At 41.7% G+C, this 17,674-nt stretch overlaps 2 protein-coding genes across 3 annotated transcripts in view; one reads left to right on the top strand and one right to left on the bottom strand.

Annotated features, from left to right (window-relative positions):
- LOC133931862 (ras-related protein Rab-26) overlaps positions 1 to 17,674 on the top strand; it is a 65,575-nt gene that overhangs the window by 43,945 nt on the left and 3,956 nt on the right. The window contains exons 6-8 of the mRNA XM_062378808.1: positions 15,211 to 15,276; positions 16,028 to 16,084; positions 16,541 to 16,617. Coding sequence (XP_062234792.1) covers positions 15,211 to 15,276; positions 16,028 to 16,084; positions 16,541 to 16,617 — 200 coding nt within the window. The remainder of the gene's footprint in view (positions 1 to 15,210; positions 15,277 to 16,027; positions 16,085 to 16,540; positions 16,618 to 17,674) is intronic.
- Positions 5,723 to 9,461, bottom strand: LOC133931861 (NHS-like protein 2). 2 transcript variants are annotated; one of them, XM_062378806.1, is made up of 3 exons: positions 9,432 to 9,461; positions 7,217 to 8,268; positions 5,723 to 6,375 (listed from the first exon to the last, which is right to left on the bottom strand). In XM_062378806.1, the coding sequence occupies exons 2-3, from the start codon at positions 8,202 to 8,204 to the stop codon at positions 6,320 to 6,322; spliced, it is 1,044 nt and encodes a 347-aa protein (XP_062234790.1). In that variant the 5' UTR covers positions 8,205 to 8,268; positions 9,432 to 9,461; the 3' UTR covers positions 5,723 to 6,319. The 2 variants fall into 2 exon arrangements, with proteins under 2 accessions (XP_062234790.1, XP_062234791.1); XM_062378807.1 differs by having other exon boundaries at positions 5,739 to 6,372.

Genomic DNA, 17,674 nt, shown 5'->3' with positions numbered 1-17,674 from the left:
TTGCCCGTTTAAGGATTGTGTTCATGTGTAGGTCACTGCTGTGTGGTGGTGTGTAGGCTAACACATAATCTTGAGATTTTGCATGAGTGCTTATGTTTATGTTAGATTATGGATCAATCTGTGTATTGTAAAATCCTTCACAGCCGAGTGTCCATGTAAACAAAGCAGAAATATGTTGTGGGTTTTAAAAGTTAGCGCGGCGCTTTATGGAAAGCTCCCTGTCTCCCGAAAGTGCACGGCTCCAAAAGTTCTCAAAGTGAGGTGCAAAAGGTGCACAAGCTCGCAGCGAGGATGGAATAATGAACGTGAGGTAATGACGGCGAATCAGGACGGGCACCGTGGCGGCAAATGAAAGGAGATAATGGAACTGAAAAACATCGGGGGCGCCTAATAGAGCTCACTTTCTCCCCAAAATGGAGCCGTTCTTTTGTAGTCGCGGCCCTTCTCTCCTCTGAACTCACCTCCAGCTGTGATTTTCCAGCCGTTCCCCGCCACTCTTCTCGCCATGCCTAACTGCTTTGATTAGAAAGGGGGGGGGGGAAGAGAGAGAGAGATAAGAGCAGAATATGTATCATGAAAGTGTGTCATGCACATTAGGGGCACGAAGGCTCCTCAGCCATCTGGCAGGCCGGATGCATTTACATCTGGAGCCTGTGTGTGTGTGTGTGTAGTTGTAATATGTATGCATGGGAACAGTATGCTTGTGTGATGTGTATGCATGACGTGAATGTCTATGTGCACTCATGCAGGTCGGTTTGTGTGTGTGTGTGCGTGTAAAAATGGCTTCACTAGCTGAGGATAGAGTCTCTGTGGAGAAACAGACGCTTGACACAGACACACGGTTGAAGAGAAGGAAAAGTGATTTCTCCACATTTTCAGAAGTAAACTCCACCTCTCCCTTCTCTCCTTTCAGCGATTCTCCATTTTCCTCCTCCTGCCTTGTCAGTACATCTTTCTTCCCGCACCCTGCTTTATGAAGGGCTGCAGATTAATAGTTGGAACTTTAGCCTATGAATGCATACGAGTGGCATACACAGCTCTGACCACATCCATGAACATTCAAGGCCACTGCTGCACACACTGCTGTTTCCCTATAGGGCCTATAGTGGGAATCCATTAGGAGCAGAGCCTCAGGGTGAAGGCTGCAGAGCATCTGGATGATAAAGAGAAGGAGAGTCCAGAGCTTTCCATCTCTCACCCTCTCTCATTCTGACGCCCATGTTTTTTTCTCTCTTTCATTCCTCTTGTCAGTCTCCATATTCTGCAGCACTGGATAAAGAAAAATTCAGTAAACATTTCTAACCAGCAGGCATTGTTGTCAAACCAGCATGCATCACCTTCAGTAAGCACTGCACCGAGCAACTTGAAGTTCAACACACCTTGTGTTTTGTGATGTTTCTGTTGTGCTCGTAATGATGTGACCTGTGGTGACCGACTCCATGGGTGAATCGAGCTCCAGATGAGTGACCTGTGAGAGGAGCCAAAGGAATAAGGGAAGGAAATAGGGAAGGAAGGAAAGCCGAGCAGCCCCATCAATAACACTAAACAAATACACTATCCTCTGGATTTTGAACACAGACATTTTATGCAATGTTTTTCTATGCTGAGCAGGATTGTGAGATTACCGAAGGACATTACATTTATCGACATCGGCATGAATGCTGCCACTGTTTCCTTCAGGTTGTGAGCAGGAGACCATGGGGGAGGTTGGAGCAGCTGGATGACGAGAACAGTTGCAATCTGTTTCATTTGTACCTTTGCTAAGAGAGAAAAGAATCAACCTTCATGACGCTGAGTGCAGCTGACAGTGATCCCGCTATCTGTGATACACAAAGGATTGAATGGGACAAGGTCTTTTCATTTGACAGTCTGATGTTGTACTGTCAAGAACAACGAATATTGTAGTGCACCACACAGAAGACGCACACAGATATGAAAGCAGTGATACACTAGGGAACATCATACAAATATTTATACACACACACACACACACACACACACACACACACACACACACACACACACACACACACACACACACACACACACACACACACACACACACACACACACACACACACACACACACACACACACACACACACACACACACACACACACACACACACATCTCAAATCTATGCCACTACTGTTGTGATGCTGGGGAAAAAAACAAAAGCCTTTCATCATGATACCGTGTGTTGTTTTATCCTATTTACTTGTTCCCTAATTGGTCAGGAAGATGGTGATAATGGGATTGTACTTTTACCCGTTGTCAAGCCGGCCTGTCTCTTTATTTGTACCATTGTTATAATGGACGAGTGTGACAAGCTGCTTTTTGGGGAATTTCAAAAGTTACAATCATATCAACAAATTACACAAATTAGGAGACAGGCAGTTGCCGGAGGCGATATTTGTTCACGTTGTCCATTCGTCCAATTGGTGTGAATGCTGAAAGAGTATTGCTTCAAATTTGGTGCAAACATTTCTTTTGAATCAAGGATGAACTGTTTTGATTTTGGTGGTCAAAGTTCTGGTGGACCCACAAAAACATGTTTTTGGCCTCTTCTAAGACCGACTTCAGGGAGTTTCTCGTCCTTATTTCATTAATAGGCTCATTAAGAAGATATATAAATGGTTTGTTTGTCAAAAGACATGTAGACATTTAACAATGTGAAAATTAAGGTGACATATGGAAACTAGTTTGTGGATACGTCAAATAGAATATATAAAAACAATATAGACACACATCTGTAAGGGTTTGTTCATAATATTAGGCTTTCTGGCCTGAGCCTCACTAACTTGCCGAATAAATCTCTTTTAAACTGGGTTTACCCGTCTTCTGATGAGAAATTGGCAAAAGGAAGTGTGAGGGAGAACATAGCAGCTTTGTACAGGAGAACAATACCTGTCTAATTCCACACATACTCCCTCCTTTCTTGGCAGTTCCAAGGTCAGGTTATACATTATATAAAGGGCCAATCAACAGTGCATTGTAGTGTCTATGTTTAACGACTTTCATATCTAACTCAGATGCACCAGACAGAGAGGCATCAACTTCAACCCTCACCAGCTCTTTTAGGTCTGTCACCAGAGGTAAGACTTAAGAACACAATGTGATTTAGGAATGCATATTTAGGCTTAACTGTCCAAAAGTACCTACATGTAACAGAGTGACAACAATTATAGCCATGTGACCCAAAAAAAAGTTGAAGTGGTCAAAGCATTTCTAACCCTACTTCTTGAAACTGTGTCCTGAACTAAGTTGCACATTCATGCTCCGACAGTTGTGTGTGCAGTAAACGTTTGCACACTCACTGCAGGGTAGCATTTATGTTTGTGTAAACTACACATTACTGCATGCATGTAAATATACGTTTCCAGAATTTTCCAGGAGTTTTTAAACAACTGAATCAGTTCCAACCTCATATCAGTGCTTCACAGCTGCTTCTGCTCAGCTAAAGACACTGCTCGGATGCTGATTTCCAATTACTCACATACTACACACACACACACACACACTATTGATCAGCATGCATGGACAAATAGGCTGAGAAAAAAAAAACATTCAATGATTAAATCCCTGAAAGGCTTCTCGCAGCAGATAGTCTTTGTTGTTTAAAAGATTCCCACAAGAGGTAAACAAAAATCTATGCGCAGTTCACCAAGTGGCATGCGGCACACGGCCAGCAACATGTTCACGCAATTACAGTCAGTTGTATTCTTTTGTTGTATTTACCACATGTTGTTCTGCTCTTGAAGTAAAGGATGGAATGACTTTACTGTATAAAAACAGCAGCAAACTCAATTAAACGTTTTACTGTAAATGCTGCTATAACCCAACATCTGCTGCTTCATTACTCAAGCTGTGGATCAACATCACTTTTCAGGAAATATTTTGCACCGCTCAATCTATTTTTGCACCAACCTGGTGTGCACTACTCCTTCCTGTTCCTTTTGACTGTGTACTCTCTTGTACACTAGTGTCACTCAAGGACTTAAATATGATGTGTACTTTACAGTTGTGCAACATATGTGTTAAGTGCTTATAGCTCCACTTGTGTTTAAACAGAGAGTGAAACAGCATTTCAGTCCCGTCTATGCCCTCTACATACTGCAGAATTGTCAATAAAGTTGAATTTGGAAACAGTTACCAATTTGGACAGGATTTCTATTTTATTCTTAGACTAGCATTGTGTTATTAGACGATTGTATGACACAAAACTCTGTCCTTGTGAGCAGGAAGACAGACAAGTGTTTAGATGAAAATAAGGAGAAGCTGCGGGTCTTGGCTCTTTAATGTTTCACCATAATGGACTGACAGAGACTGATACAGTCACATGTTGAAATAGTGCAGTCATCTTTGTCAGGACTTTGCATTGACTTCCCCTCTAAATGGACGACTAGTCACTGCTAGTAACCTTAACCAGGACCAATTCTGACGGCTGCTCCCCAGGTTGGATCCTTTCCGGCTAAACATATCCCATGATTCATTGTGCTTCAGTGACAAATGGTTTTTCAAAGAGGTCATGGCAGATAGAAGCAAGGCGAAAACAAGAGGCGAATTTATTTTTAAATTAAAGCCGAATGTTGTCAACATTTCAATCAACGGAACAACATTTTTGTCCGTAGCTTTGTTGCTAGGCGACTTGGTAATGGCTGGACAAGCTGGTGACACTGGAGGTAAACCTGGCGTCTCATTTCAGTTTGGTTGACATGGTTCAAGCTGCCGTTGAAGGGCGCAGCCAATGTTGGCTGCATAGACCGGGTCATCCACAGCATGCTTTATTAAAAACACAATATTCAGTGTGCTGCATTTCCTTCTCTCCTCGTTCTGAGAGATAAAAATAACTCCTCTTCTCTGCTTTTCTTCTTCATCTTTTTGTTCCTCTTCAGAGGTGAAGTGTATCCGTCCATCTAATTTAGACTCGTGAGACTTTTTTTTACTCTAAGTTTCAGACAGTCATAGAGGGAGACCTATACCAGAGTGTCGCTCACTCCGAGCGGGATTGGCACATTTCAAACACTGGAGTGTTTGATCATTCAGCTTGAGCAGACATTTGAACTCAGCTGGCACCAAAAGTTTGAAAAATGACATATTAATATGTCTGAGCCTGTGTCTATGTGAGGCATGCGAAAGTGTACAACACTTATTTTCAATAAAATTTTAAAAATCATTATCCGGCAAATTAAGCTTAAAAAAAATGTCCTACATTGTTTGCAGTACAAAAAAGGAATTAAATAAGTGAACCATAATGGAAATATGCGGCAGCTTCAGATTTGCATGCACATGGTGTGATACAGAGGTGTGTTTTTGTGTGTGTGTGTGTGAGATAGAGGTATCGACTTGTGTGTGTGTGTACGTATGATGATGTGCAGTCCGACCACTCACCAGCCTGCAGTGATGCTTCCAGCTTCCCGGGCTCCAGATCTCCCTCGGCTCTGCTGGACGCCCAGCTCGTCTCAGAGGACCAGAGCCAGATTCACAGTAACTCCATCCAAACTTCTTTCTACCTCCCACTCCCATCAGTTTACCTGAGGCCTTTTTTCACAATATATTCTGCTGAAATATTACAAACTATTTCACTGTATCAGATAATATTCACTTTCGGTTTATTTCACAGTAGATGGCATGTATGTTCTTAATAGAGGAAGGATTTGATCAAAATGATGGATGTAGGTGACACTGTGCATGTAGCACATTTTGTAATGAGCTCTTTATTTTCCATTAATATCCAATGAGGCTGGAATTAACTTGTGCAGTGCAAAGCTCTATCAGGTTTTATTGTTTTTGTGCCAGACGTTGTGTACAGTCGATGGTGCAGAGACTCAAATTCTGAAAACTTTAAGTTCTTAAGAGCGTTTATTATTTTACAGGTTAATTTTACTTCCGTCATGTACACATGTAACCAATCTTGCACCTCACCTGAACAATCTGGAGATTTGTGTTGTTGTGAATGCTTCTGAGCACAGAATCTCCTGCTCCGTTGTTTATGTGTGAAAAGCAAACCCTGGAGAAAATCCAGACCCAATTCTACAGAACATCCTCTTGAGTTCATGTCTGAAAATAGCTGTATATGTGAATGACAGTAGGAACTACGTCATTATTGCTTGAGGGAGATGAGTCAGCAGATATTTACATCAGAAGAAACACAATACTGTACAAAACACTTGAAATGACTTTTTGCAACATACTTGCACACATCTCAGCACTTAAAAAAACAAGATGTACCTCAAATGTACATGCAGCATCTGTGAATTATTTTACAACAGCTTGATAGTGAACAGTGTTGGAGGTTTGGGGATGAAGGCTGGAGGTTCAGATTTCTCTGCCGGGGAAGCGTCGAGAGGAGCTGGTGTCCAGATGCAGTCCTGCTGGAACAAAGCAAATGCTGTTACTATTGACTGGCGGAGAGGAGGAGCTTCACAGAGAGTCAGTCAGAAGCTGATCAGGGATCTGCAATTAGACCCTCTGCAAACTTTAAAGACTATGTTGTACATCATCTTCATATGCAGCAACTTCATTTTAACGTGTGTGTGTGTAAAGTGGACACATTAGAGATAGCTTTTATACAGTTTATGAATACAGTTGTAATCGGAAAATTATTTATATTTCAATACATTTTTTACAATTTTCTATAGTGCATTTTGTCCCAACTTGTCAGTGGATTGTGCAATTATTATATCCACCATATACTGATATTTGTTAGTGGATTCAAAACATTAAATTAAAAATGTGTTTTGTGTGTTGTGTTCAAACAATTGGTTTGCACAATTTAAAATCATCCATAAGTCCAGTCTGCATGTCCGCCCTTTATACCCCATTCCGTCATCCATGTTTGTGTTTTGATTCAGAGTATAGACTGAAGATAGACAACAACCTTAGCTTGTAATCATTAAATCTCCTCCCATTTTATAACATGATATAACTTATAAAACCCAAACGTAATCAAATTTCGTCCATGTCCCATCAACTAACGTGGAGTAGGGAGAATTTATTATCTATTCTGCAGCCAGCCAAGATGTGGCAATCGTGATGCTTTGTACATAAAGATGGGCGACATTACCACTAGAGGGTAGAACCTCTATACCGAAATCTCTACATTGTTTACGCCCCTGTGGATCTCACACATTTTCCATCAATATAGAAGTTAACTTCTGAATTGCAGTGGGAATTTAAAGAGGAATACTCCTGGAAGCTGTTAAGAGCACTCACCAGATTTCACAGTCTGATGTGCTTGTTTAGATTTAGGCTTCACTCTGCTGTTAATGTCTTCTTCTATAGTATTGGTGGAAACAGGTGCACAGCGATGCACCGAATGAGCAATCAGCTGCGCCATCCGTCTGGCCGTGAGGGTTTTTTCTGGAACCGGTGGTGGTATTTTTCGCTGGGGGGTCACCGGCGACGCCACCTCACTCACACCACTGAAGACATCGTCGGACTCGTCTGAATGGGTGACCCGGCGTAGACGCACGCTACAGAGTACCTCAAGTGTCACCAGGGGCAGAGGCCTCGCCGGAGATCTGAGGAAGGCTGAGGAGTCCGAGTGGCGCCGACGTGATGGTTTGGCTCCGAGAGGGGGTTTAATTTTCGGGGGGCGGTCTTGCATCAGGGAGTTATCTGGTGTAGAGTTAGGAACAGGACTGGACTTGCAGTCTGTGACGACGACAGGGAGGGGGATCTGCAGAGACAGCCTCTTGGAGCGAGCCTGGGTGGCGGTGAAGCTCGACTTTGGACGCAACCTCCACCCTAGAGGGTCATGGCCGGTGATGGCGGAGGTCTGTATAGGAGGAGGAGAGGAGCAGGAGGAGGTGGTGGAAGAGGAGGAGGAGGAAGATGATGGTGAGGAGGAGTAGCGCCTGGATAAGGAATCAGACGCTGCAGAAAGAGATGCTCTTCGCTGAGGAGGCTGTGGTTCCTTCTTGTTCTTCCTCACAGTAATGACATGTGGGCTCCCACTCTTACTGAGGTCAGCTGACCACCGCCTATGATGAGAAGTGGGCGTGGCCCTGGAGGTGGAGACTGGGGACATAGGGAGCTCTCTGGGCTCCTGGCTGTGAGTTATGACTCGTCCTAGCCTTGGTTTGCCTATGCCGTCTCCATGGCTCACATATTTACCACTAGACCCCTTTTTATTCATCTGGCAACAAATATCACAGGCTATGCTAACAGTGCCATCAGAGGCAATGGAGCCTTTATTCATCTTGTATGTAGGTATTTGGTAGTACTCGTCAGGTCTGGTGATTGTAGAATTATAAAATAAAGACCTGTAAAGAGAAGAGTAGAGAGTGAGTGGGTATATATATATATATATGCAGCACTGTAGACTAGACTATTCATTGTTCTAGGTCCATGGGCGCGACCCCTGTATTGTAACACAGCCCTAGGCTCCAAATGATTTCACCAATGCAAGATGTCACAACCTATATTCTGGGTATTGTGTCCTCATTTTTGTTGTGGGAGGAAGATACATTGTCCATCTTTTTATACACTCAATAAAAACGGACTCATAACATGCCTGCCGACCCCCTCCCAACCAAGTCTGGTTCTACTGGACGTCTCGTCCTAAAAAGCCAATGCTTTTTCTCTCCACCTTTGCAAAGTGTTCTCATCGTGCAAACAGCTGAGAAGGACCTTTTTAACATTAGGTTAATAGTTAGATGACTCATTTGGGATCATGTTTTGTTAAGGCTGTCCAAAATGATTAGAAGTCAATGAAGTCTTGATAGGGATTGCCTGCAAAAAACAACCGGTGTGTGTGTTAATTTAAAAAAGAGGAACAAGAGACGCCCATCTCGATTTCTCCAATTCAGTTTCACTTTTGCAACCAGTGGCTTTTCACAGCAAAACCAAATGTTACACAAGTTTTGACAGTTAATATTAAAGGTAATTTTGGCGCAAACACTAATATATATAAATAAATGAATGTTTAACTACCAATAGGCAGTCTTTTCACACTGTATATTTGTATTATCTTATGCCAATTATTATTATATTTTATTATATTATCTATCCTGTTTATATCTTCATACTTGTGCTTAAATTGCAAGTTTACTTTGGCTGTTAGTTTTGCTAACATTAGCTTCCATTAGCTAATAAAATAATGCACGTATTAGCATATGAAGTAAGGTTGTCACAGTAACACTCCTGTGATTAGGAAATTTTTTTATAGGGGGAATATTTTCCCCCTCAAAAATAAAGTCAAAGAGAAATGGTTGGTTTTGATAAACAATATCGTGCATTGTAATTAAATTAGCCTATTTAATGCATCTAAAAAGGTTTCACAATATTAAGTGTATTGCTTAAAAACTTGGAAATCTGAAACAATTAAATCCCAGAATTTGAAAATCATCGTTATATTGTAATACTATGGTATAATATTAGCACATGCCTTAGTGGCCAAGATGTAAAGAGTTCAAAAGTGCTGTACCTGTGGTGCTGTGTTGACCTCGGTTATTTTCCAGTCTGGAGTAATTTCTTACCCGCTCTCTCTTTTAACATCTGTTCTAACCCCACCCAGCTGCCCACCACTGTGACCACAACTTCCTCAAATTAACGGCCAGTCATTTTACAACACGGTTGAGGGTTATGAGTTTGTTCATGTTAGCCACATTTCGTAAACAGACCATGACACAACTACTCTTTTTATGTAATCATCCAGAGCTTCTTCAGTACAAAAACATGTTTTTCTATTTTTGGTGAACTGATGAGCAGTCATGATTTATTAAAGGGTCAGTTGACTTCAATCCTAATTAATCTCCAGTGAAAACTGTGCACATGAGGTCAAATTGAATCGTTTCTCATAAAAAAACAAAATACTTGTTTTTACACATTAGCCATTTTCAGTCAGGGACTCAGGAGGATATCCACAAAACTACGTCCAGACTCTCTCCGGAGGTTGCCCATCACACCTGAACAATGCAGCATTGGCTCTTGTCACCAAAAGCTCTCTGGACATTTGTCTGTGTATGGTTCCTCTTTTTAGAATCCTCATCCAGACACAGCCCCGCTTGCGATGAATCGAGGAGCAGTAGATCCTTCGCACATTCTACAGACTTTAATCTGCGCATGGTAACAATCTTTTTCATTGTTTTTTCAGTTTCAGAAAGGAAATGATCCTTTACATTGTTTTTTCAGTTTCAGAATGGACCACTCCCTGTATTGGATCTATGTTAGCAGTGGAACCAAAGTAGAAAGATTTCCAAACCGTATACTTCAGCATTTCATTATTGATCACATTCAAGTCAGAGTAAGTTGAGACATAGGGTGAATAACATAAGTTGAATATGGTTCCTTGCTAATTTACCAGAAAGGTTGACCCTTTAGTTTCATGTAACGTAATATAGTATAAAACCAAATGTTAATATATGAGGACATTTAAATAAAAACAAAACTCATGCCTGTTGCACAGTATTTTTTATGATGTCATTATATAGCCCTTCTCTCAGCAACCCCATTTCTGACTGACTTCCAGCATCCCTGTTTCTGAGAAAATGATGTGTTAGTGGTTTACTTATCTATTAAGAAGAGATACTGAGTTCAGGAAGTTGCAGCAATATGCAAACAAGTGTGAGACATGTGGGTGACAAACAATGTCTATAATTGGAAAGATTAACAATTTCCTTGCCACTTTGTCACATTTTGGAAGTTGCTATCTTCGCTGAGAGCAGGACATTCTGCTGAATCACCCCTCGCTTGATCCTGCAGTAGCCTCTGTGTCAAGCCTGAAGCCTACAGCCGTGGCACACAGAGGCAAAGTGTCGACCTGAAAGCCAAAGCTGTAAATCCAACAGCATGCCAAAAGCTATCACATGTCGACCCAACATGTACACGTGTCCCCCCCCCCTCTCCCGACCTCGGAACACATGAGTCTTTGAACTCTAATGCTCGACGTTGACAGCGAGGCCTTTGAAGTTTGATCAGCACAGAAGCCGCGTTCCTTCTTTCACTTCTTCCTAATCCACCCACAGACCGCAGAGATCTTTCAAGGCCTGTGTGAGTAATTGGCAGGTTCGCATGACGTCGAGAGTCGGGGCTGGCTAGGTGTGGAGCTTGGTACATTAATCCCTGTGTAATGAAGTGATGTAAACCCCCAGGGGGCCGGTGCGGAATACTGTTAACCTGCACACGGGATGGGAGGTGTGTGTGTGGGGGGGAGGGGGGTGTTAGCTCTCATCTGTGATCTGATGATGCAGATAGAAGGGTGTTACAGGAGAAAATGTGTGTGTGTGTGTGTGTATATAGGCTGTACTATTGCAGGAAAATTAAGCAAAATTATTCGGGATACAGGCGCAGATATACACTCGACCAATCACAAGCCAGTCTTAGCTGTCTTTTTTATAGAGTGAAATAACGAATAAAAAACACATTCATCAGAAACATCATTTTGACTTGTTACTTTGGTCCATGTCCCATTTACTAACATGGAGGTTTGCAACCTATACTGCAGCCAGCCACCAGGGGGAAATCATGATTTGGCTTCACGTCCTCCCTTTATCACAGTCTATGCTCAGATCAACATGACAAAAAAATGTGCCTTCTGAAATAGTTTGGGGGGGGGGGGGGGGCAGTGTAGGTTTTAAACTATATGATTTTACTTGGTACAGGCACAAACATCAGTTTTTACTTCGTTCTGAAGAGGAACATCCTCACTACCTCTTCCACTGGTGCCGTATTTGTTGTGGTCAGAAGCTGTCAACACCCCGCTGCCCTCTAGTGGATGCACTTAACCAAGTTAACGTAAATGAAGCATCGACGTATGGGGGCAGTGACGGTCACATCGTTTGTAAATGGACGTATCGCTTTGAAACGACCCCAAGACTTCTCTACTTATAGTTAGTTGAGGCTTACAGTGGTTGAGTTTGTTCCATTTAAAAACTTCAGTAACAATAACTTGACTTGTTTTCTGCAATGTTTGAAAACGCTTGTTTTGACGCTGCAGGGGATAGAAGGATGAAGTCCAACAGTGTGAAGTAAAACTTTCAGAAATCAGGTGAGAATAAAAGGCGCAGGAGGACAGGCTCATGTTTTCTTTATTTTCTTTGAAAGATGACTGATTGTTCTCCGGCTAGTTGAGCACTGAAAAGCTCAGTGGAGATGTTCTGTAAAGCTCCGAGGAAAATGGAGAGATTTGAAGGCTGATCCCCTCAGGTTTTCCCATGGTGCACTGCATCTCTCTTGCCAGTTACTCAAAGAAAATCACTGTCAGAATTTAGAACCGTCCTTCGTAAACCTCCACAATGGCGACAGCTGTGGTCGTGCTTAATGGGACGCCTCAGGATAACCTTGAGGGAGTTTCTTTCAATTCGCACCCAAAGTTGTTATTATGCTGGTAAAAGGTCAAGTTCACACAGAGTTTTCTTTAACCATAACTCGAGAATTAATTGAATAGTTGACAAAATATAAGGCATCTGTATAATTGGATAAAATGATGAAGTAATGACATTCAAAAGGTCAACTATACTGCGACATCAATGTTCTGCAAACTTTTCGAGCTATTTTTAACTTGACTGATGGGGGCAGGCTCACAACTGTGAGGTGGTGAAACAAATGTTTAATTCAGGACTTATTAAGTAGAACGATGTAAATAGTTGAGTTGTCTATTTATAGCAAGGGTGGTACTGCCTTTCGGTATTGCTTTAGTTTGATGATAACAACTGGCATGATTTCCTGGTAAGCATTGGTTGAGCTGCACCTCAGCTGCAGAGGAAGACTCTCACTGATACTATGATGGAATGCACACTGGAAATGGGGCTAACATAAAGACAGAATAAAGTGTCAGAAAACATGTCATATCCAACTCTTTCCCGATTATTGTATTTACTTTGGTTTATGTTTAACGTTTCTAAAAGTGAAATACATTTGTAGAAATATCAGCAACATAAGTATTATAAAATTGATGGATAATTGGGATTGATGGCCTTTTTTTTTATTAAGTCGAAACGTGATGTTTCATAATTATGTACAATAACATAATTCAATAACATCATAAGCTTTGAATTTAATTATAACATAAAATGTGTCCTCCGGAAGCTGAGAGGTTTCTTGGCATATCAAGGTCAACACAGCATCATATATTTATGTATACACACACACTTATTTTTTTGTCATTTTGGTGAAGGACATCTCTCCTTTCACCTTTGCACTGGTGAAACCTCCATTCCCCTGTTACTGTGAACAGTAGAATCTTCTATTCACCTTGAACCGCTCTTAACCCTGACTTGCTGTTGTGTAAGCTCTCCCATGTCAATACTCCATCTTCTTCCCATTCACATCCATGTCTCATACCATCTACCTGTCCTTCAAGATATCCTTTGAACAGAACGTTAAGCCGGCTGGAAAGTTAATACGAATCCCACCGTCCTCTGTGGCTCATTAATTAGTATCATTACCATCCCAAAATTCATTTTAGGGCCAAAATATTGCAACTTCTCAAGGTGGCTGAGGGCAAGACTGGATTTAGATTTAATCACACACACCTACTGTTTAGTTTCTGCTCAGCAAATGTTAAGGGGAAGGTGATTACCATAACTGAAATTATTTCCATAATTACAAACATGAAAGTAGGGCAGCTGCCTGGATATAATGTAAATTATTGTAGCCTTCATTCAAAATCCTACTTTACCATAACGCACAGACCTCATCACAAGACACAAGCACACTGCTCAGCTACATGGACAAACAGGGTTTGGAGCTAAATAAATTAAAAACACCACCCCCATAAAGCACCTTTATTTCATATAAAAGCTTTTTATTAGCCAATGGCCTGTGGACTCCCGCTGGTTGGTCATGGTATTGCAAGGGACCTGTGAAATACTTGTTCCATCTTGCATTCTATTAAATCAGCCATGGTAAGGTCAGTCTTACAATAGAATAGTGTCTAGCATTCACTTCTCAGCAAAAATGTACTTATTTATTCCTCTGACCTCCGATGAAATCGAAATTAAATAAACGAGGGAGAGCTCATTAGTACATTCATATATATCAATAGATATTAGTAATAATGATATTGATTGTCATGATCAATGTGTTGTAACCACCAATCTTAACCAGCAGAGATCAATTTTACCGGTTCAATGTGCAAACTTTATTTCTGTCCGTTATTGCTGCTCATTTGAAAGCCTCTGAATAGTGGTTGCTTCCCTGTTCTATTCCTCTCCATGATCACAGTAACACATGTGAGAAAGACTGCTGTTGCATATCTGTTCTGACAGTATTGCCTTTCCAATGGCCGCTGTGTTCTCCCGCTCCACATGTATAAGAAATGTTTCTCCGTGCATTGAACCTATAGGGAGTATTGCAGACTGTGGGAACGAGGCGTTGGTCTTCCAATCCAAGCTACTGTTATCTGAAGTTTAAATTACTGTTGCTCCACCACAAAGATCAGTCAGGCGTTCATTCATAAGTGTTAGGTATTTCTTATCATACTGTCTGTTTAAATGTTTTTCACTTATTGACAGGTTTGACAGGTTGGTTTTATTTCTGGATAGAGGACATGGAGACGTGTCGTGCATCTTTAATTACAGTCTGTGATCACGACCTCTCAGAAATCTGTTTTTTCCATATAAACACAGCCCATCTAGGTAGCATTACCTTTAACCATTGCACCAAGGGAATAATATTAATTATTATTCTAATTTAATAATGTCTTTGCTAATATTAGATGATTTGTTCCATAGACAGACAATAAAGACAGGCCTAACCGATAATAAGGCAGTCTACAACCATTCCGCTCTCTTCTGACATCCCTGACCACTTGATAGATTTGTTTTTATGCGCACCACACATATGCTATCTATTGTGAATCACAATGAGATCTATATCTGAAGAAAGTGTGTGTGTGTTTGTGTCTGTGCTGGATCCTCCATAAACCCTAAGTGCTTTTTAACCAAGACAGGTAACAGAGAGCCTCGAGAGCACTGGCTTGTAATTGGATGAAGATGGAAGAGTAGAGAGGCAGGAGGATTAAAGAGGGTGAAGATCTGGTGCAGGAGTAAAGGGGCAAGATGAACTGTCGCCAATCAGCCATAAATTAATCCTTTGTCTTTCTCCCTCGCACCCTCTGTGTGGATTCATCCATCTCCTCTGTTGCCTTGCTTTATCCGCAATCTAACCCCTGCTCCATCATGCCCATCTCTGCTGTTCTCTCTCTCTCTCTCTCTCCTTATCCTTCCTCTCCATCCCCCCCTTGGATCCCTCTCTGTGTCCAGGCGTGGTTGACAGAGATCCATGAGTACGCTCAGCAGGACGTGGTCCTCATGCTGCTGGGCAACAAGGTGAGACTTTGCAGCTCCGGGAGAAGGAATGGGCAGATGGACTCAGAGGGAGGGATCAGGGAGGGAGGGTTTCTGGGAAATCAGGTTGTAAGGACAGATGGACTATTTAGTTGGAACTCATCATTTGAATGGTTGAAGAAGCATTTGGGTAGAGAATGAACACAGAGCTCTACAGCTCTGAACTGAAGTTTAGTTCAAACCTTTATTTATTGAATCAGTTTCTTTTTGCTTTCATCTTGTATAATGTTTATATAATGCTTTAATTTGTTTCCCTTTTTAAATTGAATTAAATGTCTGTTTTAAAAAGACATTGAAATCCAAATTTCGTCGGAGTCAGTGAAGACCAAAACAGAGCTAAAAGAGAATAAACTTTGCCCTTACTCATTCATTTGCCGAAACATGGCTCGAAATGACTGCTCATGTCTCACCCCTTCTAAGCTTGTATATTAGAGGGAGCAGCTTAGGAAGATTAGTGCAGATATTGTATTTCTACTTCATATAGAGCTCCTCTCCCTCAGAGTGGACAAAGAAAGTGGTTATTGCAGCTTTAGTGTTTTTATTTTTATGACAAGGCATCCTGGGAAATATCTAATCTGTGAAATAGAATGTTCAAATCCAGGAAGATTTGATAGGGATGTACACGGATGCATCAAACATGGATGACTGAATCCTTTGAATTCACTTTGTAGCATCGTCATCATCTCCCCAGACTCTGTGTGACAGGACTTGTGTGTCTATTGTGTGTCCATAGGCCGACTCCACACACGACAGGGCGGTGAAGCGGGAGGAGGGAGAGAAACTGGCAAAGGTGAGCTTCATGACACACGAATAAAAAGAAGCCGTTAGGAATCTGCCCACACAGCCACGTGCACGTGAAACTCCCCGCCGTCAGGCAGCTGTTTCTTGATGAGTGTCTGTAATTATGTATTCATGAACACATAACGTTGTTATTGTTCAGAATAAATGATTTGCGGTTGGGAGGGGGGTAACCTATTTCCCAGGTTGTTTTGCTACGATAGGCATGTGAGAGTGTGAATTCAATTATTCTACTTTCATTAGGCACATACTGTGCTCGCTTGGTATTGATCAGCACAGTCCTCCCACCTCTTCAGGTACTTAAAACCACAGATCCAAACCCAAACTTCAAATCCTGAACGCCAACTTAACCTTATGTTTGTATCTGAGTCACTATTGATCACCCACAGGGAACGACACAATAGAGCAAATTCCATACGATAAAAGATCTCTCTCTTTCTCCATGCAGGAGTTTGGAGTGCCCTATATGGAGACGAGCGCCAGATCTGGACTGAATGTGGAGCTGGCCTTCACTGCTGTGGCCAAGTGAGTCACACACACACACACACACACACATTACATTACATTACATTACATGTCATTTAGCTGACTCTTTTATCCAAAGCAACTTACATTTTTAGAACACTCATCATTTTATGAGGGGCCATCTAGGGGTTCAGTATCTTGCCAAGGACACTTAGGCATGCAGATGGGATAGAGTGGGATTCGAACCGGCGACCTTCTTGTTGCAGAGCACCCGCTCTATCCCCAAGGCCACACACACACACACACACACACACACACACACACACACACACACACACACACACACACACACACACACACACACACACACACACACACACACACACACACACACACACACACACACACACACACACACACACACACACACACACACACACACACACACACACACACACACACACACACACACACACACACACACACACACACACACACACACACACACACACACACACACACACACACACACACACACACAGCCCAGTGTAAAGAGCAAATGTCCCTGGGCCCTCAGTTTGAAAGGAAACTTTCCTTTGAAGGAGCCAAACGCGGAGGTTGAGTAGTTTTTGTGTGCTGTGCCGTTTCAGTGATAAGAACTAGGATGTCTTTTTTTTATATATCTATATATATATATATATAGATGACATATACTAACCTTCAAGAACCAGAGAAGAACACCATGGTCCAAGTAATATTGGCAGAGACCCGTGAATGCCGGTAATGTGTTGCAGTGATGCTGAATTTAGATGCAAACTTGTAGTAAGACTATAATAGCAGTGCTAACCAAACAGAGAAACTGGTATATAGGCACGTTTTTGTTACTGACTTGTGCTTAATTCACAAAGCAACAGTGGGCTTGCATGAAGTAAACCGATTTCAGAGTCAAACGTTTTACATTAACAGTGTTTTTTTGAAAATCTATAAGCCACAACAAAGAAACTTAACTTTGTGTCTGCCACCCCAGACACATCAAATAAAAAATGTGATGGTAAATTAAACAGTGAGAGTATGGAGGCCAGTTTGAAAAGAAAAACAATGGGAAGATCTGGGCCAA

This window comes from Platichthys flesus, chromosome 20 (genome assembly GCF_949316205.1).
Source record: "Platichthys flesus chromosome 20, fPlaFle2.1, whole genome shotgun sequence".
Classification (NCBI taxonomy): Eukaryota; Metazoa; Chordata; class Actinopteri; order Pleuronectiformes; family Pleuronectidae; genus Platichthys; species Platichthys flesus.
Note: the sequence above shows the minus strand (reverse complement) of the source record. Positions and strands in the feature narration are given on the sequence as shown.